Source organism: Struthio camelus, chromosome Z (genome assembly GCF_040807025.1).
Source record: "Struthio camelus isolate bStrCam1 chromosome Z, bStrCam1.hap1, whole genome shotgun sequence".
NCBI classification, from domain to species: domain Eukaryota; kingdom Metazoa; phylum Chordata; class Aves; order Struthioniformes; family Struthionidae; genus Struthio; species Struthio camelus.
In genome coordinates, this window is record NC_090982.1 from 76719916 (window position 1) to 76742809 (window position 22894).

The window sequence follows — 22894 nt, forward strand, 5'->3', positions numbered from 1 at the left end:
TCAAAGTCGCTTTGGTGCTTTCAGATGTGTTATCCTTGGAGTTCAAAGGACTCGGGAGCCGCAGATGAAGCGGATTGCAGGCAGAGCCCAGGGATGGTGTGAGTCGGGAGCAGTTTGTAGCAACAAATTATCACTTAATTTTCTTATGGTTATTCTCATCTGGTTAAAGTCCTTGCCATTCAGTTAAAAGGTGACGCTAATTGGATTTTGAGGGACGTAATCACTGCCGTGATGTTGCTGCCCTGGCGAAAAGGGGCTTGCTAACAGATCTTTCCAATGGGAGGATTATGGCTGAGGAAGGGAGGGAGCGTGCGCTGGATTTAAAGAAATAAAAATTTGAAGCTGACATATCGTGGTTTCCACTCGAATGAAAAAGCAGAGGATTATAAAGCTTTTGTGTGTTTAAAAAAAAAAAAAAGGCAGTATTGTTAGAGAACTGACAATGGAAAAATCATTCGCAAGGAAAAAACACTCTTGGGACTTGGGTTATAAAGTGATTGTTCCCCTCGCGCATGGGGTAAAGCAGGCTCTCTCCAGGCATTTTAGGCAGCTCTCAGAGCTGTGCGTCTTGAAAGTTTTGCTCCTGGGAGAGGAGGTTCTCCCAACTGAAAAGATGGCAGAGTTACTGCGGTGGGGGCAGCTTTTCTGGTGCACCAGCAGTGTTGTAACCACTCCCGAGCTCAGGCCGAGTTTAGTGACGTTTTATGGTTTGATTTATTAAGGATCTTCATTAATTGTGTTTTTGACCGTCAATGCTTTACGCAGAATCCTTGTCAGGAGGCCTGGAGATGTGTTTTGCCCTAAGAGATGGTTGTCACTGGAGGGGAAAGGAAGGCTCCCCCTCCCCATCGCCTGCCTCTCGGGTGAAGTCGGCTCTCGCCCCCCGCTGCTCCCTTGGCGATGGAGCCGGGCTGCTCAGCACTGGAGAATTGACTGCTGGAGTGGAAGAAGTGAGAAAATGAGATTGAGAGTCAGCAGGAAAAGGAGAATATGGAAACTCTGAGGCGTTAGAAGAATGAGAGAAAATAACATCCTTCTCTCCATATTCCCCTGATGTCACCTCACTCCATCAGCTCAGAGAAGGGCGATTTGGATGCTCATTTCCATATCCTTTCTGTGCTGCAGTGCATTTACTTTCGATGAAGGGTGCTTGAAGGTATTAGACAAATAGCAGAGCACTCGGAAGACATGAGGAAACCCAGATTCGTTTTCTTGCCGTGTTAAGGCCTTTTTGTTTGATTCACCCCGGATCAGTTGGGGCCCAATTTTTAAAAATCAATGATATAAGGTGTCTAACTAACTTCTTTTTACAGCTGCGCTCCTTTGTAGCTCTTTGGCTAAATAGCACATCTTTGACATACAGGGAGGCCGTGGGGATCAAAATGAGGAGGTGCTGTCGGGTGCCCCTCTGGTAGGGGATGGTGCATTTAGTCATGCTAATTGTAAAATGTCTCCTTTTCGTGATTGAATTTGACTTCTGTATATGGTAGGATTTAAAAATATTACCTGTCCTTCATGAAAACAGCTTCTTTGTGGAGCACGTGTGCTTCGGGAGATAAAGATTTAACGGTGGCTGCCGAGCCCTGTGAGTTGGAAGGGGAACCGTTTGTTGTAAGTATTAATTGTTACAGAAGGAAATGGTTCTTGGCTAATTGGCAGAAATGGGTTTAACAAGATAAAGCTGGATTGGACTGCTGTGTAGCACGTGCTAGGCCTAGTAATAGCCCCCTCCACCCCACCCCGGCACGCGCACGCACATCTGTTTGGGAGATGCAAAGCTAGAAGTTCATGCCTCGCTCAATTTTTGTAGCGCTGAATGAATTCCTGCGGAGGACCGTGAAACCGAGCATAGAAAGGCGCAATGGGAGCGCGATGAGCGTGGTGCGGCTGGAGGACCCGAGCGAGCAGGCACGGCCAAGCGTTCCTCTTTCTGAAGCAATCGCAATTGCCGAGAGTTTGGGGAGACAGCGAGGGGGGAGCAGGTGCGTGTGGACGTCCTGGCCCGGAGCCTGGTGCCTTGTAAAACAGCAGGACGTCTTCTGGTGTGCTCCTTAAAGACTCTCTGTATCCTAATGAATCGACATGCAATGGGTAAGGGAGCAGGTTATTAAAAACCTTGAGGATGCAGGAAGGATTCAGTCGGTCTTTGGGCTGCTGGCAAGGAAGTAGCAGCGTTTACCTGAGCAAGTCTTACATCTGTTTGTGCTTCGCTTCAGACAGCTAGACTTTGTGACTGCCTGGAAGTTGGTGAGATCCCCCTTTCCAGGGATTTATGCTATTAAGCCTAGTGTATTTTTTTGCCCTTGTATTTGGCTGTTCAGATTCAAACACTTTGGACAGAAACACTGTAGTGAGAATCTGTTTCGAGGAGGAGGTTAGTCTGCTGAGACATTTGGCAGGAATGCAGGATACTTGAATGTGTAGTAACTTGCTTTTTCATTTTATAAACCCTTATGTAAACACATTGTTTGGATCGTTAGGACTCAATTGTTTAACTTTTCTCGCTAGGATTTGAAAAACAACTGAAAAAAACTAGAAGCAAAAAGCAACAAAACGCCGCTTATTTTCCTGATGTGTCCCTGTAACGCTTTCCAAATGTGAAGCCTCTTAAGATACAGAAAAGCAGCAATATTATTTATACTGCATTTGTGAAAAGACTGATCAAAGCAGAACAACTGTGCTTGGCTTTATTTAGCATTGATGACTGCATTGATGTCAGGGTGCTTATTATTTTATTGAATCCAAAAGTTGTGGGCTCTGCAAAGCGTAAAGCCGGCTAAGGCTCTAGTGTGTGCTGAATTTATATCGTATTATGTGCCATCCTATCACAACACGTGTTTTGTGCCCTGATGGCTGCGTTTCCTTGTGTGTAGACTTGAAAAGTCTACTTCTTGTTTTGGGCTTGTCCTTTTCTTTCTTTTTCCCCTCCCTCTGAGGATGCTGGGAATTAGGAAGGTTTGACCTTGGTGAGAGCGCTTGGGTTTTCTTCCACAGGAGAGTGCTAATCCCAACCGCGCTTAGCTGAGCAGCCCATGCTCCCCGTGCGCAGGTGGAAAGGGGTTAAAAGACATTCACGTGGCCTGACTCATAGTGCCCAGCTGTTACAGTCAGGCAGTTTTCTTGGCCACTAATAACGCTGTGAAAAGGCCAAGTAAAAACAGACCCACGAAAAGGACCAAACACTCGGCAGATGAGGTGAGGGTAATTTCTGTTGATTCCCGTACACCTCGTAGCAAAATGCTTTCATTTCGTATATACATAGAGGATGGGGTTAATGCCCTTCTGCATGGGGTGGGGGAAGAGGAGGATGCAGCGAACGTGCACGAGTGGATAATTTAAAGGGTTAGTATTAAAATGGTGATAACCCGCTGCACCATTTGCTGGCATAAGGTCTGACTTCAGGGGCTGATCAGATCGGACCCCAAACCAGAAGGCTCACAAAAAAGCTTTATATAGGGTTTTATGAGTGCTGTTGTCTCTCTTGCTATATAAATGGTAGGGAAACGGCTTTTGTTTTTGTACTGTAAGCAGCGTCTGTGAATGCAAACTGGCAGTACAGTCTAGTCCTAAATATCGCTGGCGTGGGACAGCAGCCTTTTGACATGGCATAGTTTAGCATTTTGTTTTTTAGATTTCTCCTTTTGTAACTGTTGGTCGCGTTGGTGGTCAAAGAAATGCTGCTCTCAAAGCAGAAACAAGCAATTCTTACTTGTTAGGCAAGTCTGAAATAGTTTTCTTTTTTCCCTTGTTCTCTGGACTTTAGATGTTGGCTGTGACTTCCTTCCCCCAGGCGTGGTCACGTTTCTCACTTTTATGAATCAGGTATTGTTTTTACACCTTCTTTTGGTTACTCTGTGTCTGTGTGATTCTCCCCCACCCCCTGCTCCTTTTATTCTTTCTTTCTTTCTTTCTTTTTTTTTTTTTGTCTTTTACCTAGTCATAGTTTGACCTTACCACATCCTTGGAAGTAAGCATGATGTGTGAGTCTGAGAATAACTGATTCTTTCCTAGACCCCTTTTATCTCAAAAGAGATTCAGTAAATGAGGGGAAACGCAAGTCCACTCACTTTCCTCCTTTCCTTCAACACGGAGAACCTGAAACTCTGCCCAGCGGCCTTAACCAGCGAGCCTGGTGTCGGTGCCGTCACTGTACGTTTGTATGCCAGCAGGCGATGGTGTAACTTGCAGTTTTTAAGCTATTGCACTGACTTCAAAGGCCTGTATAGAGCTGAGTGCGTGCTTACTGTCTTTCACGTGCAGGCGAATCGCAATTAAGAGGAGTGCTGAGAAAGATGGTTTGGATGAAGCTTACATAGGCATAAAAGAACATCTGCGACCTAAACGGTAAAAACAGGTTTAGCGCATTGGCACCCCAGCCTCCTTGCGAACGCCGGTGTGTGCGGCAGGGACGGGCACCTCACGCCTGCAGCCGGTGCTCGGCCGTGCTCCCCAGGGCTGTCCTCCGGGGCTCGTGGTGCTGGGGTGAAGGCAGAGCTTCACGAGCCTGCAGCCTGCACCAGCCCCGTCAGATATTCCAGAGTTGGCCGTGGTTGGTGGCTGTGGAAGTGCTTCTCATTTTTCGAACACTTAAAAAGGTTAGTCTGAGCAAAACCGACAGAAGTTTCCGGTAACCCTGCGCACAGCATGTGGGAGCTGGTAGTTTTTTTCCATTGCTTCCTCGGGAGCAGAGTTGGCAGTCAGGACCCTGGAGGAGCCGGAGTTGTCACTGCGGGTTTTATGTTGCATCTGTGCAGCATGGCAGGTTGGCACGCTTCGTGGTGCCGTACTCCAGCCCTGCTCCTCCTCCCCGCGGGGGGATTGTGGATTTAACGGCAGCACGGGGGTGGAGAGCTGTGGGCCCCAATCCTGGCGTTCCTCAGGCGGCGTCCATCCAGGGTTTTGGAGCTGAATTTCAGGGGTGTTGGTCTTGCGGGGTTGCAGCTGACGTGGGGCGGAGCGGTGGAGCACGTCCAAAGGCTGGGCCTGCTCCCGCGTCTGTAGCTGGGTGCTCAACCGCTGGTGTCTGGAGGGGCTGCGGTTTTCAAATCTGCCGGCTTGCATCTAAGAGATTAATTCCCTGATGACACTGTGGGGTCATGATTTGGATTAATTTACTCCAGGCTATTGCACTTTGGGCTCATTAAGTGCTATCTTTTACTTGGATTGTCAACCAGCAGTGAGAGACCTCTGCAACGTGGGTGCCAAAGATGCATTAGCAGATACTGAGTGGCGGGTAACGGGGCGATGGATGAGCGCAGAGCCCCATGCCAGCACCTGGCTTCCACCGAGTTTCCACCGCAGGCTTCAGGCCTCATTTGGAGATAAAAACACAGAGTTTGGCACACTAGCCTGTAGAGGTGGTTGACCCCTCTTTGAGGTGTCATAAATGATGCAGAGCAAGCGTTGAGCTACAGTCACCATTTCCGTAGTTAAGGACCTCCTTTTCGAATCCTTTAGCGACTGGGTCAGTAAATGCAATAAGGAAATTAGTAAATCTAGTAAATTATTAAATCAGTAAATCTAACAGGGATTAAGGATCTGCCCTCCCATCCTTGAGTCTGAGTAATGATGATTATGTATAAGTTTAAACTGCCAAATTTGGACATATATCCAGACGGCTACTTCAGGCCTCGTGTCCTGGCTTTTAGCTTCTGGTCCAGATCCAATACATTAGAATTTATGTATGTATATTGGCGAGGCTAAATAGACCTTAAAATATGGTAGATATTAGTGAGAGATTGATGTGTTATATTAACAACTCTGTTACGTATATATTTTTAGAGGTCTGATTTTTTTAGCTAAAATGTAATAAACTGTAGGAGGTAACAAGCTTTTATGTGCAGCAAATGGCCTTTGTGACTATTTTCAGGGCGAGCTGGGAGTTTATGCTGGGGGCTAACGGGCAGTACTGCTGTGGCTCCATAGCTGTCTTCCTCTGTGAGGACTGACTTTGTCAGAATGGTACAGAAGGAAAATAAGACGAATATGTTAGTTATGCTTAAACATAAAACTGAAATGTCACAAAATACATGAATAAACAGGGTGCTAGCAAGAGTTTTCTTTATAGGGGATCAACTGTTAGGTAAGTCATCTGACTCTTGCCTGTTTTGCTGAAGGCAAGTCTCTCTAGGTGGGCAAATTCATCCCCAGCCCCTCCAGAATTTATATCTTTTTTTATTTTGTAATTTGTGAAAATAATCCGTCTGGCAAACTGAGGTTAGCCTGTGGTGACTCTTCTAAGGCATTAACTTTGAGTGTTGTCCAAAGCTAATTAAATTAAAGAGTATTGATCAAATTGTTGGCTTCCTGTTTTGGCTTTGCGTTCTCCTCATTTGAAGAAGGAGCTGCCTCTCTTCCCTACATTTGCTTATGTGCTTAGGAGAAACAGAGTTAGAGAAGGAAAGAAGAGCTTCCAGCCTCTGTTCCCTTGCAAGGAACGCGAAAACGTTGCGGTGGGGGAAGAGGGCACGATGCTGTGGGGAAAAGCGATTGGAGAGGAAGGGCAACTTCTAAGCTGGCCAATATGTTGGGATTTTCAAGGGGCAGGAACATCTGGACAGCTGACAACCTCTTTCTCTGCTGTTTGCCAACATGTTTCTATAGAGTCCGTGCCAGAAACTTCTCTGAAGTTCAGGGCTTTAGTCGGCGTCACTACAAGGAGTGTTTTGTGAGGACAATGCTGCCCCTTATCCCCCTTGCCTTCTGGTAGCACGGGCAGCCTAGCCAGCGCTGCTTTTGAGAACGTATAGCGTCTTGCATGAAAAATACAGTGGCTGCGTTAGCAAAGGCGATTCTGCTTCGTCACATGAAATGTGAGATTGGGAACAGCAGATGTGAAGCAACGAAACTGGTACGAATCCAGTCCCTTCACGGTGGTGAGGCTTTGTGTTGCGTTGCCTGCTGCATACGCATCATCATAGGTACGTAAGGGGTAGCTGCAAAATCCAGTAGGACACAACAGGTTTAATCTTGAAGGTTCTTTTGGAGGTTGATAACCATTTTTGTTGGATTTTTAGCCATCCTATAACTTTCATTAATATCTGTATCGTCGTCCTGTACTAAATGCTAACTATTACAGCCTCTAATGTCTTAACAGCTATTCTGTTGAACACCTCTAGACCCACTGACGTTCGCCTGGCACCGTGCTGATAGGTAACTGGAAACAGTCCTCCAGCACTTCTCAGAATTGGGCCTATCAATATTATATAGTGTTTGCTTCTAATATATGTTACATATGTGTGGGAGCTGTAGTATCTCAGTCATGTTTTATGATTTCATCCCAGTCTAATGCATAAAACATATGGCACTTTTATGGCATCCACATGAGTGGATTTTATGCATATGTGCCTTGTATCTGTATGTGTATATATTTCTGTATCTGATCCATGTGAGAGTAAATATCCCAGCCAAAAAAGAAAAAAAATTCTTGGGAGAATAAGCGCTACCATATTTCAGAGTAAAGGCTTTAGCAATAGGTGGGCTGATTTTAAGGTTTTGCCTGTAACTCATGGTGCTGCTAACGGTGCCTGAGCGTCCAGATAACGCCGGATAAAAATGAGAGGATCCACAGGTGCGTGTTGTGTGATTTTGGTGTTTTTTTGTTTTCAGTACCTCAGTCCTGATGCATAATTGGGGGGGGGGGGTTTCATCATCGACGTGGAAACAGGATGTGATGGTGATGAAGATGAATGGGGGTCTCTTGTTTCTGGGGTGCGTGTGGCTGCTTAAGCGTGTGTTATTGTGCTTGGTGACAATTTGTTCAGGTTATCCGCTGCATGTGCGACTTTCATGAGCACGGCAAATGGAGACGGTTTGTTTAGCTGCTTCTCATCTGACTAAATGCCGACAAGTAGAGTCCACAAAGTCCGCTTTGTCTTTGAACAAAAAGGCCTCCAGGTGGGCTTTTTTGATACTGCTGTCTGCAACAAAGTTATGACTGTGATGAATTGCTTTAATTGGGTTAAAAAAACAAAACAAAACAAAACAAGAAACTGGCTGCTGCGGAAGGGTGGCGTTACGGCTGGCGAGGAGGGGAGGCGTGCGTGGAAAGCGGCCGTCTCCAGTGGAGCTGGTGGCGAGGACGGGCTGGGCAGAGGCGGCACGTGGCCTCGCTTGGCACGACTTCCCCAAGGGCTGTGACGGAGCAACCGTGGCTCTGAGCCATCCGCGTGCTTCGCCGAGGAAATCCGGCTCTTGCGGGACCGGTGGCAAAGTGCCCGTTGACTTCAGGGGGGTCGGGGTTTGGCTGCTGGAATCGGAGGATCCGTGTGGATTAGGGCAGCCTGAGGGTACGCTGGGTTGCGGTGGCGGTTTTTTTGGAAGACTGAAAATAGCACAGTGCTGCTTTAGCTACAATTTCTGTCCTGTCGGCCTTGCTCCGACATACCTCTTCTCTACGTTAAAGTGCGTGTGGTGGAGTTGCTAGGAGTATGTGTTTCCAGCAAGGATTTCTCTGGCTTTGCATGCAGGCTGTCCAGTGCCCTTCTGCATTGCTAGAGGAGCATGAATGTCCTGCAGTGGAGATGGGATCCAGCCTCCCAGCTTATCCAACGAAGAAATCCTTGTAACTAAATAAAAGGCTTTCTTAAGGAGTATATAGCTGTCCAGATTCTGAATTTATGCTTCTCTGCATGGGATGAGTCACTGTACTGATTTTTAATTTAGCCCCTCTAGATTTGTGTGGCTGCAGCTCGGATTAAACTCTGATCCCGCGTGTGAAAGCAGATGCTGTCATTTGCTCTGCTGCTCTCTTGCTACTTGCAAACAGTTGCTGGTTAGGATAAGGCTGCTGGCTTTTTCTGTGCAGGCAGTAGGCGCAAAATATATGATGGAACGTGCTTGTTTCTCTTTACAAGTTGCCACTTGTTATTTTTAAGCAGACGTCCAGTACCTGCTGTCTTATTGGTTGTGTTAGGTTTAATTGAATTCAGTCTTACGTGAAAGCATGCTGACAAGTCCAATCAATACCTTCAGTGAAAGTTTAAAAAGGGAAGGGGAAGGAAATTAGTTATATGGCATGTGTAAGCTACTAATTCAGTGGTTGTGATCATTTGCAATGGGGATTTTTAGTTTTCCTCCTCTGCTGGGACACGCATGAGTTTTATCGCGGTTGGATTGTACTCTGAAATTTAGAAACACAATGTGCAACACGTTTGGAGCAAGAAATGGCAATTCCCTTTTGGGCACAACAGAGCTGGAAGAGCTCTGAAAACTGCTCCTAGTGCTGTGGGTGGGGCAGGTTGGTTTAGTAGGTGGTGGTGAAGCGGAAAGGGGAGGAGGAGAGAAATCCAGTTTTAATGTGAGCTGGAGGCATGCAGGAAGTGCAGAACAGAGCCCTCGTATGCATACCTGCTTTTCTCTCCCGTAAGTAAACCTGGAGAACTGCAGCTAGAGCAGATGAATGAAAGTCGAAAGGGGAAGGAAACTTCTTTTCCTGTGATGCTGTTGCCTTTGATCTTTAAGTAGCGAAGGCTCATCTGCCCAATAAACCCGCTCTGTAAGAAGCAGGGATGGGTAAAAACTCTTGGAATTAAAATTTGTGAGCCTTGCAGTCTGTTTCTCTGAGCTTTGCATATCTTGTGGGGGTTTGTAAACTGTGTATTGCTTTGAGAGCCTGTCTGCATCTAGGAGGGACTGTTTGCCTCTAGCTGATGTGCCCTGTGGATTAAATCAAACAAACCCTTTTCCTGCAAAAGTTGATCTGGAACAGCTGTATGGCTTGTTTGTAGTACAGCGACTATTTTTTACTTCTGTCTTTTTTTTACTGCGGCTTTTGTTTTTGGTTTTGCTGTCTTCCGTTCTGTGTCTGTCTTCCATCCCCTCTCACTCTCTCTCCAGTCTGCTGAATATTCAAATTCTTGATCTGCACACGGGCTAAAAACTATTACTGCTTTGAACTTATAAATGAAGCAAGTGAATTCCCATATCTATTGTAGAAAAGGAAAATGCTCAGTCTAAAGTATAATTTGGAGCCTGTAGGAAAATGCATCTGAAGAACAGTTTGTGCTAATACTATAGCTGCGGTACCAAAGCACCAGCTCTGTTATCATCAGGAGTATTGCATGTAAGCTCTGTATTTTAATAGTAACTCAGTATGGCTAATTAGTTAGTAGACTCTTTGAAGAAGCTGATGTACTGACTAAACAAGCTCTTTATTTTTTCAGAGCAACTAAAGGCGCTCTTAATTTACAGAGCAGATAGTTGTAAAACTGCCTTTGGTTTGCATGTTGGGAGCCAATATGAGGTCTGAACGTGCTGATTTATTCTGTGTGCTTGCCGCCAAGTTTACGCCAATGCTGTTTGCTAGGAGTGATAGTAATGTGCTTGAGGGAGGTTTCTGGGTCTTTGGTGCAGTAGTGGAGCGGAAATTCGTGCCACTGTGCTTGATGTGTCCGGGAGGAAGATGTCGTGTAACGGATGATCTCATGTGATTGAAATCGGTGGCAGCGCTGCCAATCTTTTCAACGTTTAGAGGCAGGTTCAATCCAATAATGAAGAGCAGCTTTGAGTTTCTAACCAGATGACATGGCTAATCCTGAAGCATGCATAAAGAGGCCATAGTTATTAGGAGATTTGTGGCTTTGAAAGTTCTGATTCCCCCAGTGCAATCTGTTAACGGCAAGGATTTGCGGTAAGTGAATAATAAATGAAAATCATCAGAAGGCTTACAGGGGGATTTCTTGTGACGTGGGGCTGGTCTGCTCCATGACAGAGCTGGAAAAATAATGGGGGTATCCTAAATTTCAGACATCATGGTAATTTGGTAAGACAAGGCTTGCAGACACTTATTCCAACGCCTTGGTTAAGAAAGAAGCTTTCTGTTACGTTGAAGGTCGTATCAGCCAGGGAAGCATGTTAGTGTATTACAGGGGGAGACAATGCATTCATGTTTCCCATCACACTGGGAAATTCAGTCTAAAACGTGATGTATTTGTTGGGACCTATCGCCGTGCTGCAGGGAGACGCGTGCTTAGCCGTGCCGGTCCTGGCTTTCTCATTTGTTCTGCCGTTTTTCTGGCCCCGCAGCAAGGGGAAAGGGCAGCGGTGAGCCCTTTTCCCAGGTGGTGGCGTGGCCTGGAGGGTGCTGCTGGGAGCCGCGTTGGTCTATCCGCTTCGTCGCCCAGCGGCCGTGGCTGGAGCGGGGGAAAGAGCGCCTCTTGTCCCCGTCTCTTCTGCACCATCCCTGCCTTTGTCGTGGCTCGATGCTCTCACACGCGCTCTGTTTTGCTCCCAGCAGCGCTTTAACTGACTCCCCGCAAAGCCTCCGAAGTCTGCCTGCCGCGAGCTGCAGTGCCTCCACGTTTCCGGAGAGCCGGGAGCTGCTGGGGCACTTAGGCAGCCTCCCTCTGTAATTCCCGGTGCCAGGATCCTTTTTTGCCTGCACTCCCCTTCCGGGTGCTGTACCAGGGCCAGGTCCGTTTCTGGACACCGTTGTTCGGAAAGCCAAGGAGGACAGCGCTCCAGAGAGCTGCGCGGCTCCGCTGGGGACCTCTCCTGACCGCGCTGGCAGCTGAGGCGATGTGCCGCGACGTGTTCGGTTACGTGCCTTTGCTTCAGTCGATATACTCCTGGCAGGTCGCTGCGCTGTGATACCCAGGGTCACCTTTTAGGCTTCAGCCTAAGGCTCCATCCCTGCCGTTGTCGCAGTATGCCGGGGGTGCGTGGGTCCCAGGGCTGTCTGTAGGCAAATGTGCTGGGAGGTGAGGTCTTTCAGAGCGATACGGGATGGAGGCAGAGAGGCTACTATCTCTCCATCCTTTTTTATTTTACAAAATTGCTTATATATTTTTCCCTCTCCCGACATGTCTTGTGCTGGGTTACATTTGCCAGTATCTAATGAGGTTGCAACTTGGCGCAAATCCTGACAAATTTTGGCTGCAGGAGCAGCTTGGGAAGCTGATTTGCTGCTAGAAAAAGCCTGTTGTATGAATACTTTCAGAGTTCGGTCCCATCTACTCTCCTGATTATTAAAATAGTGCGCGCTTTCTGTGCTGCGGCTTTGGGCTGTCCTGGCCACTTGAGTAGTTGCTGGTTTTGAAGCCCCTGTTGTGGCTTGTCAGAGGGGCACTTGATATGTTTTTTCGCTGATAGAGCGGTTGCAGCAGGCTGCAAACACTGTGTGTTAAATACAGAACTTTGCTGGGAAAAATGCGTTGGTTGGCAAGTTAAAATCAGCTGTGAGCAGCAATCTGTTGGCCTTCCAAAGAGGGCATGTCTCTGTCTTGCTCGTGTTGCAAAACCAAGTAAAAGTGAAGGAAATGTTTTTGGTTGCTGTCCTGTGTATTCTTCTCCCTTTTGGCCTCCTCCAAACTCAGTGTGGTAAAAACAGAAAGTGAGGATGTAATTAGAAGCTGTTTTACAGTGTGAGCATGCAGCGCAAGAGGCAAACTTAATATAGACAGACACGTGTATCTGGCGTTGCCCAACTTCTGCCTTTGCAGAACTCTCTTGACAGATTCCTAGATGCAGTTCCTATAGTTATTTTTGCAGTGAGAAAAGAGGGTAAAAAGCCCTTTGTCAGCCACCCTGTGAGTGTATTGTAGCCTTGACTCTGTAGCACAGCTCTGCAAGCAGCCCCGGAGCGGAGCGATGGGGTTTGGTGGCGATGGGGTTTGGTGGCGTTAGGCTGGTGCCCTGGGGGTGGTGAGTCGCTCCAGTGCGAGGCGACCTGCTCTGCCTGCGCTGGTCCTGCCTCCGGGAGCCGGGGCATTGTCTAAAATCCGGCTTCTGCTAGCAAGAGCTGGTAGTTGCATTTGTTTGGCTGGTAAACTGCCTCCGTCTGAGAATTTGGAGAATTGCTGAGTTAACTCAGAGCTGAGCATCGGTGACTGAAACGCTTGAAATCAAAGCGATGCGCTTGTCTGGCAGACCGCCCCCCCGCCCCAGCTCTGTCCCCGGGGAGCTCAGGTGGGCGATGTTTGTGCTCCTGGGGATCTGCAAAACTAAAGTAATATAAGCATGTTTTGCCTGTTTTAGAGAGGGCGAGTCCTTTATTCTGGCCAAATGTTGGGAATATCAAAGACGTATTTAAGCAGTGGGAGAGGAAGAGTTTGGTGTCGCTGACGGAAACTGTTGAGCAAGGGAGATGGTGCTTTGTATTGGATTATCGTGGTTAGAGACCTGTCGCAGCGTGTAAAGGAAGCACGGTTCAGCAGGCCCATAGTCAGAACCCAAAGCGGCTCATCCCAGGGATTTACTGTATACACACGCCATTGTTACGGCCAAGAACAAAGTTGCGATGTTAAATAGCTAAATAAACCAGCTGTCCCCGCGGGCTACTGTCCTCAAAGGACAAAAATGTCCTTTGCAAGAATGGTTGGAAATTAAGCGAAGCGTTGATGGCTTTGCTGGGAACGGTAAGGGTCTAAAGAGCGAGTTAGCTTGATCACGAACAGGCCACGAAGCCAATGATGGATAAAGGGTGTCGCTGTGGTCTGAGGGCCTCAGCAAAATGAGCAAACTTGTGCAGAATCCACTCCTTTTCCTTTCTTCCTGGTGCCCCCCAACTTGAGGTTTCCTCATAAAATCCTCATAAAAAATTTGCGTATGCACGTTTAGGCTCTTTTTTTCCTTTCCCTTTTTCTTTCCCTTTTAAAGTTGATTCTAGTGTGGTCAGGTCACTCACACTTTCAGGCTTTCCCCTGCGCCCACGGAGGGTTAGGGTTCCTTTTGGGTTTGTTTCAGCAGAGAGCTGAGGTTTTCATCTCAAATTCGCATTTCTGGCTTTGTGAGCTTCGTGATCAGATCACAAGATTTGAGGATGATGAAGGAGTGTGTCCCCTTTGGCAAGGAGGAAGCCGCTCGTGAAATATCTAGGGTTTTTTGGTATCGTGAAGGATCCTGGAAAACGCCAAAGACTGGGTGGTCTTTTGTGGGTGAATAACCTTTGTTGCCAAAACTAACTTCTTCAAGTAAATTTGTGATTTTGTTCTTTCACCTCAACTAGCTGTGGGGTTATTTGAAGCCTGGCCTCTCACTGTTCATAGGGCGCTTCTCAGGAGCTCAAGCAAGCTTGCAAAAGCATTGCAAATAAGTCTTTTCTACCACAACGTACTGCTTCCTGCTGTAAAACTGACCTGATTAAATTTTCTGGCTCTCCCTTTTGGTATTAGCAGACATGCAAAACCTTCGCTTCTCAGTGGAAAAGAGGTACTTTGGGAATTACAGCTGAAGTTGAAACCAAAGGGATGTAGTTTGCCAAAACAATGTTGCAGAGATTTTTTTCATTTAAAATATCATCGCAAAACTTTGTGGCTGGAGTAAAAGCTATTTCAGTGGGACGTGTTTTGTCTTCTCCCTTTTGGACATTTGTGATAATTTCCGTATGGGGGAAAACACAAACAATTTTATCCCAAAGGGGTGGCCTCACCGTGCAGAAATACGAGTGGGGAAGGAGGAGAACATCTCTGTTAGACACAGGTGAAGGGCTTCCCCCATCCTTTCAGCTCCCAGGGATGGGGAGGAGAAGGAACAAGGGATCCGTTAGAGCGGCAGGGAAGGGAGCCGGCTCGCACGCGGCCGATTGCGGGAGGTCCCTGTGGAGGGCGGCTGCAGCCCGCTAGCCAGGCGGGAGCTGGCATCAGCCAGGAGTCCTGAGGCCGCGTGGCTCCGTGCCCGAGTTTGCAAGCCCTGATGCTAACACAGCTCCGTGGCTGCCGCGCCCTGGGGCGGCCCGTGGCTCATCCGTCACGTTGGTCTTTGCGGTTTTGCACAAACGGGGATTGTTGCATTCATCGGCAGAGTTTGTTGCAGGGCTCCTAAGAGTAAAAGCCATCCCCTTGTGCTACCTTTGTGCAAAAAGCTTGGATTATAGTGAGGAATATCTCCCATGCTTAACTTCTCATTCAATTTTGAGTACAAACCGTTTCTCTCAGGTTAAATCTGCTCCCAGCTGTCACTGTTGCCTAGGGTGATTGGAAACCAGAGGCAAAATTAGATAAAAAGAATTGCAAGGAGGAATAAGAAAAGATGTGAGCTAGATGGCTAAAAGATGTGGAAATAAGTTGATTTTGAGGGGGTGTGATTCTAAAATAGCAGAGACCAAAAGCGTTGAGAGCCCTGGGAAATGAAGTGGCAAGGTGTGGGCACTCCTGATGAAGTGGCAGAGACGTTGCGGTTTGCCTATACTTTGTACGTGGGTCGTGTGTGGGTCACACAGGAATGGCTTGTGACCTGTTTCCTTGTTTCTTAATGTGAGGCATGTGTTTTTCAGTTTTACAGTTTGTTTCACATTTTACAAATGGGAACTTGTTTGGGCTTTCCAGTGTGGAGCGAGCCTTATACCTTGGAAGGTGCAGAGCAAAAAAGAAATGTTGCTCCTATGTAAGACTGATGGTTGTCAAACAGATAACACTTGACGAAAATCAATCTGCAGTAAAGTAAAATGCTTATTTTGATGTACTCTCTCAATTTGAAAGTCAAAGTTCAAATCTCAGATATTCTAATAAAGAGGCATTGGTTTTCCAGAGTGCTGCTCTGTAACTTTCTGCAACTGCTGCAGAAGGTGAACATGCCTTTATTTGTATTCCAGTGCGTGTTCTGCATGCTCTGCAAACAAGCCTTGGCTGCTGGCTGGGCCCTTGTGCTTCTTGTGAAGCAGAAAATCATGCGTGGGCCTAATTAGATGATAGTCCTGGTCTTTGCAAACGTCCCTCAGATGAATAATTGGAGGATTCTCTCGTAAGAATTACCGGCATGGAGCGATTAGCCAGTGCCTGCGTTAGGAAGTAAGCGTAGCATTAAAAGGGAGTGGGCCAGTAGGGTGAAACCGTTTGTGCTGAGACCTGACCTCCATGCTGCGTGTATTTTGGGGGTTACTTTGGATTAGCTCTGATGTGGTCCCAGGGACTGAACGAACGCCTGTGGGCTTTCAGCTGGAGAGCATGGCGTAGCCACTCGAGTGCACTGAGTGTGCTCCTGGCCCACATCAGCCTGTTAAATTTCATCTGAAAAGCACCTAGTCTGTGTGCTTGGCGACTGCTCCGCTGTGCAAACCAAAGCGCAGTAACAAGGGAAAGGAGATTTGCTTCAAAAGCGTGCCCTTGATTTGAACTGAAATGCCAAAGTAGACAAACCCTATCAGTGGCAGCCCTTGGCCATGGGGCTAGCAGGCCCCCTGTGGACTGAACTTTCTCCTTTCTTCTCAGTTTTCGGCCACTTTCGTGGATTTAGAAGGATGACTGCAGTCATTCACCCTTGTGTTGCAGGTGCGTTACCAAGTCACGTGAAGCAGCCGAGTCTGTCTGGACTTGCCCTATCCTCCAAGGGAGGGTGCATCCACCTCTGGGCTACAACAGGAAGAAGGTGGGTTGACACCTTCTTTGGCAAAAGCACAGAGGAGGTGTAAAATTCGACCTTTCTCAATGTCCTCAAGAAAAGAACCAGTAGGGCAGAGTTTGACCAAACAAAAGGCTTCTGGTACTCGTGTAGCCTGGATCTTCGAGAGTGTAAGTGTCTTCAAAAGTCATTGTGGTGGGAGAGAATGACTCTGAGCAGCAGGAACACAGCATGAATCAAGGAATATTTGTAGGTGCTAATGCCTAGTTGTAGTTTCATCTTATTTTGCCTTGTTGCTGCACCAAAGGTAAAAAGCTAGTATTTACCATTTTGAAGTGATAACTAATCATTTTGAATTGCTCAGTTTTCTGGTAGCTGAAAATGATATTTGTAAACATGGCCATGCCTCCAGCTAGATGTTTGTTTGCAGCAGAGCTATGAACTAACAAATTGGAGCATTCAGCGTCATGATAGTTTGACTGAATTAGACCACTTCTGTTTGTGTTCTCTGCTGCCAAATCCATAACAAACATCATTTGTCTCTTTAATCCTCATTCTGCTGTCTGTAGCACCCAAACCCTGAAAGCAGTGTGTACTTCTGTCTGTCAGGACTTCTCGATGAAGTCTTGGGCGCTGCATGTTTTGTAGGATCAGGTCCTTTGTAAAGCTTGAGTACAAAGTCTCTGCAGTATAAATGCAATGTCACTCCTGTGTTCTGCTAAGACAGCCAGTAAATCATTAAATCCCAAAGGACTGTATGTTATTCCCAGGGGACAGATGACTGCAATTCCATAATCTGTTACCGATACCTTTAGGATGTCTGTCAGAGCTCTGGGGGTTTCCTAGGCATGGAGGAGTTGCTGTCCAGCTCCTAGACTCATCCCCTTGAGACGTTACACTGTGGGGATGGTAGGGAAAAGGCTCAGGGTGTCTGTCCGCGCCCTTTGTCCGTGTGCTTGATGTTTCGGAGTTCCCCTACTCCGCTGCTGGTCCTTTCTTGTCGCTCTCCCAAAGTGCTGGATGTGCTTCTGGGGAAGAGTCTCTGCAAGGTACAGGGCAGAAATGTGTTTTTGCGTTGTGCCAGCATAATTGCAATGATTCTAATCTCTCTCCTTTCTGCACCTGAGATGGGGATGTGATTCACCTGGTCTTCATCACTTTTGTGAGGATGCCTATCCCTTTAATTTTAGAAACCAAAGGTGTTAATGTCAGGAAGCCGAAGCAAGGCAGTACTTCTGTCTGGAATGTGTGTGTGACTCCCTTCCCTTAGGCCGTCTCCGTGGACGCTCTTTCATCCGGCGTGAGTGAGTGCTACTGAGGGACGCGGAAGTGCAGCCCCCTGCCCACCTCCAGCCACTTGATTTTCTTGCCGTGCCCATGCAAGCGCGGGTGTGCCCGCCGCGGGCCGGGTCGGAGGGCTGGGCTGGGTTAAAACTCCCTATCTTGAGGTTGGAGTTTTTGAATGTTTGTTTTTGGCTGGGTTCATTTTAAGCTGGATCATTTTCCTCGTTGGGTTCGTTTGGGCTGTTGCCCAGATGTTTGCGCCAGCACCAGAGCAGGATGTGGGGCAGGAGGAAGGCTGCCATCTCCTTCGGTGATCCCAGATATAAGGTGTTTGTGAAACTGTGGCACTTAAAGTCCAAGGGCTTCACCATCGTAGGCCTTGCAGCAATTCTGCGGGATAAGGCATGTTATTGGCCCTGTTTGTTTTCCTGGAAGACTTGCCCGGGGCGCCACAGGAGGTCTGGAGCGCAGCGAGGGAAGAGGAGTTCAGTTCTCCCAAATTCCTGGCCACATCATTGCATCAAGACTGGGTAGCATAAGGTATCACACCCAACTTCAGTCACGGTCCCATGTCGCAAGGCCTCGCTGAATGTTACGTTCCCGTGAAGCAGCAAGGAGGCAGCGAGCCCACAGAGACACAGCAGCACTCCTTTGCACCCTTTTCGCCCTTTTTGAGGATTGGCGATGTCACGGTGATCCTGTGCGAAGCGGTCCTGCCTCGTGCCTCGTTCCACTGGCCAGAGGTGCGTTTCCGCAGGGGCTGTTGTCCCTCCTCTTTGCAAACTTCAGCGTTGAAGCATTTGTTCCTATTAAGTTCTTGCTGGTTTAGCTCCTCTGTTGAACGAATGAAGATCGGACCTTGCCCTGGGGGCTCGCTGCTAGTGTCGCTTCTCTCTGAGTTGCTGTTGTTGTGCTGTGTTGTGCACGCTGACACCGGCCAGCTTGAACACCACCACTGTGAGCACGAACACAGTATCACGCTCCTAGCTGCTAGCAGTTTTAATCTAGAGGAGGATTAGGTCTAGCCAGCGCCGAACGTGGGCAGGGCGTGCTTATATTGGCTTAGAAAAGGCTGTGGAAATATACCTTGAAATTTAACTTCAAAACTTATTGTTCTTCAAAATTTCAGTGGGTCTAATTGCATTCCTCGCTATAAATTTGATGGTGAAAAATGCATCACAGGTTTTTTTTTTTTTAAAAAAAAAAAAAAAAAAGGAATTCAGAGTTTTGTTTCTCTTGAAAGCCAGCACTTTGGTCTTCCTGAAAAAAGCTGGTACTGCTTGGAGAGCTGCAGCTAATGTGAGACTGCAGGAAGTGCTGCTTATTCTTGGCAATGAGCTGATGCCTCTGAATTGTTTGCCCTCAGAAGGGAAGTGGGAGCCCAGACTGTTTGAATCAGCTCCGTGGATGTTTTTCGTGTCTTGCTCCACGACTGACTTTTCCCATGCTGTTTCTTCGCTTCCCCCCTGCTTATTAGCGCAGGAGGAGAACATTGCATCCCTTGTTGTGTGTGTCATCACACGCAGAGCCCAGGACAGGAAAGGGCTTGTAGGTGGTGAGACGCTGAACTGAAAACTCCCTGGCTCGTTCCTGGTGTGCCGTAGCTGCCCACAGGAATATGTTCAAGCAGCAGCCAGCTCTACCAGCGCAGTTGGTTTCTACTGAGATAAACTATTCTGGGAGAGCAGGGTCCCCTGGGGAGGCAGAGGAGGTGTGACGGCAGAGACGGGGTGGCAGTGGGTGTCCTGGCGGACATGCCACCCTGAGGAGGTGTGCCCCCAGCCCAGCCCTGCAGTGAACCTGCTTGCGAGGTGGCGAGGGAAAGGGTTGACCGGGTCTTTGGAGCGTGCTGATCCTCCTCTTCGACTGCATGCATTAATGGTGACTTGAATCCTGCCCAGAGACCTAGAAATCATTGTCCTAGAGAACAACGAGCTTGAACGGTATCCCTGTGGTGTTTACCAGATCTGTGCTCGATGGGCTGGGTGCTTTCACACGTGGTGGTGGCAGCGGGGTGAGGGTTTGACGGGGAGGCATGTGCTCTTAGATCTGTCACTATCTGCTAGTCATTGGAGTTATGTGCCCCGTATTACCTGAAAACCAAGTTAGATCATTTGCCTCTATCATGGAGAGGCAGTTTGTTAATTTTAGCTTTTAAATCCCCTTTGGGTCCATATGTTTAGTTCTGTTAGGAACCACTCTGCCCTGTATCTTTCCAGCCTGGAGATTAAGTTTCAAGAAGTTTTACCATATCACAGTCTTTTGGAGAAGAGCATAAAAATTAGCAGCCTCTCTGTCCTGCTAAGGACATTACGGGTCCCCAGACGTCCTAGGTAGAGGCTCTAAAAGCAGCTGCCTCGGCTGAAATTTTTTCTTCTTGCTCTGGTGAACTATGTTATATGGCAGTTGGCTGGCTATCAGTGATATTCTGTGTATATAATTTCCAAAATATTTTCTGATCTATTGGGATGAAAGGTTCTGTAGAGATGCAAAAGAGTGCCATTATTATAAAATAAACATACTTCAATATTTCTGATCCTAAAGTAAATCCAGATGTTTTCTGGTGGCTGCTGGGCCTGCTTTGGGTTTTCCTTCTCTCTGTGTGACCATCTGTATTTGTTCCAGTGTCACTGCGTTAGCTTTGAGATGTGATGTGACACAATTTGTTGCAGCATGTTCTTGTCAAGTCTGGAAACCTTTGTATTTTATACAGACACACACACACACACACACACACACACATACACGTGCACACATATAAATATAAAATGAAAAGAAGACTGACTTTACCCTAAAACACCATTTCTGAGTCTAACACCTCACATACATGCCGAGGAACTTGGAATAAACTCAGCAAGTTTATCAGTTTATATAATCGCTACAATCAGTTCAGCGGTGTTGGGGAGAAATGGGATTTGGCTGTGGAGCTCAAAATAGTCTCAGAAGGAAGAAGCAGATGTGTGCTTCTCTTCATAGTTCTGATAGAAAGGGAGTATTAAATGACCCTTAATACCAGCCACCAGTTGCACTTTCTAACATGTGGCTGAACTTTGCAAGAGGTAACCCTACAGCACTCTTTAAAGGGTAAAACAATTTTTCCTTAGTTTTGAAAATTACTAACGTTTTCATGGTTTCTCTGCTACAGAGAAGAACAAGTCTGCCTCACTGCTTGAGGCTGATATTTCATATAGGCAGATATTTTACCATAGCTAACACTAGAGTGAGATCAGAGCAGTAAAAACAGCCAGGTGGTCGTTGTATCTGGGCCCAGAAATGTTTCAGAGACGTTTTGGAGCTTGCTTGGGGAGCTGCCGCTGAAATACCGAGGCCTAACGTTCGTCATCCCTTCCAGGGGCGTCTTGGTGTCCATCACCCTGGTGCCTAGGTGGTTGTTGTGATCTTTGGTAGTTTCCTGTCTGAATGTGAATTTGGATTGGGTTTCCCTGTGCTTCAGCCTTTGTGGTGCTTTTCCAGAATTCCACGTCTGACTGTCCCCAGCCTGGCCTGTGACTGCCGCAGGTAGGCTTCTCTGCCGCTGCTGTTGTCGCAGAGGACGCGGTGAGTCTCTGCTGCTGCATCCTGCTGTGCTGCGGTAGGGCTTTCCTGGGCATCAAGTACTGCGCGGGGCTTTGAGATGCTCAGCTGGGGAGGCCCTGGGGAAACATGGAGCACGGGAGCCCTAGCAGTAGTTACTCACGTAGGATGGGGCAACGTCCTGCTAGTAAAACACATTATGGAAAGGAGTTGCGAGGCTTGCCTGTAAGGGATTTCCTTGCTATGTAAGGGGAGGGGATACAAGACAGCCTTTTCCTAACACAAAAGTACTCCTGCGTGTTTGCTTGGCAGCTGGCCTCTTGAGAGCAGGGAAACCAGCTTGCCCAGCTGTGCCGAGGGCATTGACACTAGCCTGCAAACGGGCAAATACAAAAATCATGGGCAGGTACTTTGCTGGTAAAGCGTTCTGTTTTGGTTACTAAACTTAATAGGGTTACTAAACTTAATAGATGTATTGTGAGTTGGTAAAATCTCTTGCATTCTTAAAATCAATGATAATAGGATTTGTTACATGTAGTCATTCACCGGTATTAGGAGTAGCTTGCCAGGCTTTTTAGTTGCTTTATAAGATCCAGGGCTTTTCCTGAATCTTACTCCATCCCCTACCAACCAAAGAGGGGGAGAGGAGGCCGAAAAACAGTTGTGACTAACAGTCTTAGTTTCCAATAAATCGGATCAATTGAAGTTGCGTTAGAGATACTTTTGTGCCGTGCGTTTTCTCCTTCCCAGCTGAAGACAGTGTTCAAAATAACTAACAACTTCCAGGTAGAAGTTGATTCTCCAAATCTGTATCAGCTCTGATCTCGGCCCGCCTGAAACCGATGTGGTGTACCGATTTCTGATGTCTCCAAGTGCTCTGTAGGGGCCAAATCCAGGAAAAAGCTTGTCTGCCTTGCACACGTTAAAAACTCTGAGAAGTGGAATTTTGGGTCCTGTCTAGCTTTTGCACAGTTTTCTGCAGTCTAGAGGCTGTACAAATATGCTTTATTGAATCCAGCTTTTTCTTGCCTTCTGGCATAAGATGTTCCTGGATTGATGGAAAGTAATGAAAAATCTGCGGATTTTCACTCATCTAATACAACCTTTCCTGTCTTTTGTCTTGCACTTAGAGCCTCCTGGGCTTTCTTAAGGTTTTTTGGCTTCTTTCTTAAATAAGAAAAGAAATAGCAAAGGAAAAATAAGCCGACTAAGTAGGCAGCGTATTCTTAGCACAACTTAAGAGAGCCTTGGATTGCTTGGTTAACAGCCCTGCCTAGGGAAGGGAGGGAGCAAATGACCACAAATGCTTGCAATATTAGTTCCCTGTCTTGTAATGTAAGTTCAGTGTTATACCATTATTGGTTTTCCAACATGGGATGCCTGGTCTTTGGCTCAAAACAAACTCTGAGATAACGATACCACTTATTGCATCACTGATACCCATCCTTACAGCAGCTGGATCTACCCCGTCCTGAAATATCTGACATCGGCTGGGGTACGTGGTCATTTACTGCCATTCAAAGGTAGTTGCTCACTGACCCAGAGAATGCTTTTCTTTTTTTCATGGAGAATTATTGTGTGCTTTGAACTGCCTAGAAGTACTCAGGAAGACATAAAAGCATGAGTTACTACAGGCTGCACGCCTGGAACTTGTAGGCCATCTCGACATATGGAGTAAATCAGTGTGGCTCCACTGACTTCAGTGCTGCTGCATCTATTACTGCTGGCTGTGAACCCTGCTCCAGACTTTGGGCTTGATACTCTGCGGCCAGCGGACAGAAAAAAGGAGCTTCCATCTTAC

At 47.2% G+C, this 22894-nt stretch overlaps 1 protein-coding gene across 4 annotated transcripts in view; it reads left to right on the forward strand.

The window, feature by feature from the left end:
• Positions 1 to 22894, forward strand: part of LOC104147813 (PDZ domain-containing protein 2-like) — a 213005-nt gene that overhangs the window by 117920 nt on the left and 72191 nt on the right. Inside the window, exon 1 of one of the 4 annotated variants that reach the window (XM_068927924.1) lies at positions 9321 to 9363. The exons of the other annotated variants lie outside the window; for them this stretch is intronic. Within the exon in view, the coding sequence (XP_068784025.1) occupies positions 9341 to 9363 (23 nt within the window). The 5' untranslated portion in view covers positions 9321 to 9340. Of the gene's footprint in view, positions 1 to 9320; positions 9364 to 22894 lie in introns of those variants that run through there. 4 annotated transcript variants of the gene reach the window in all.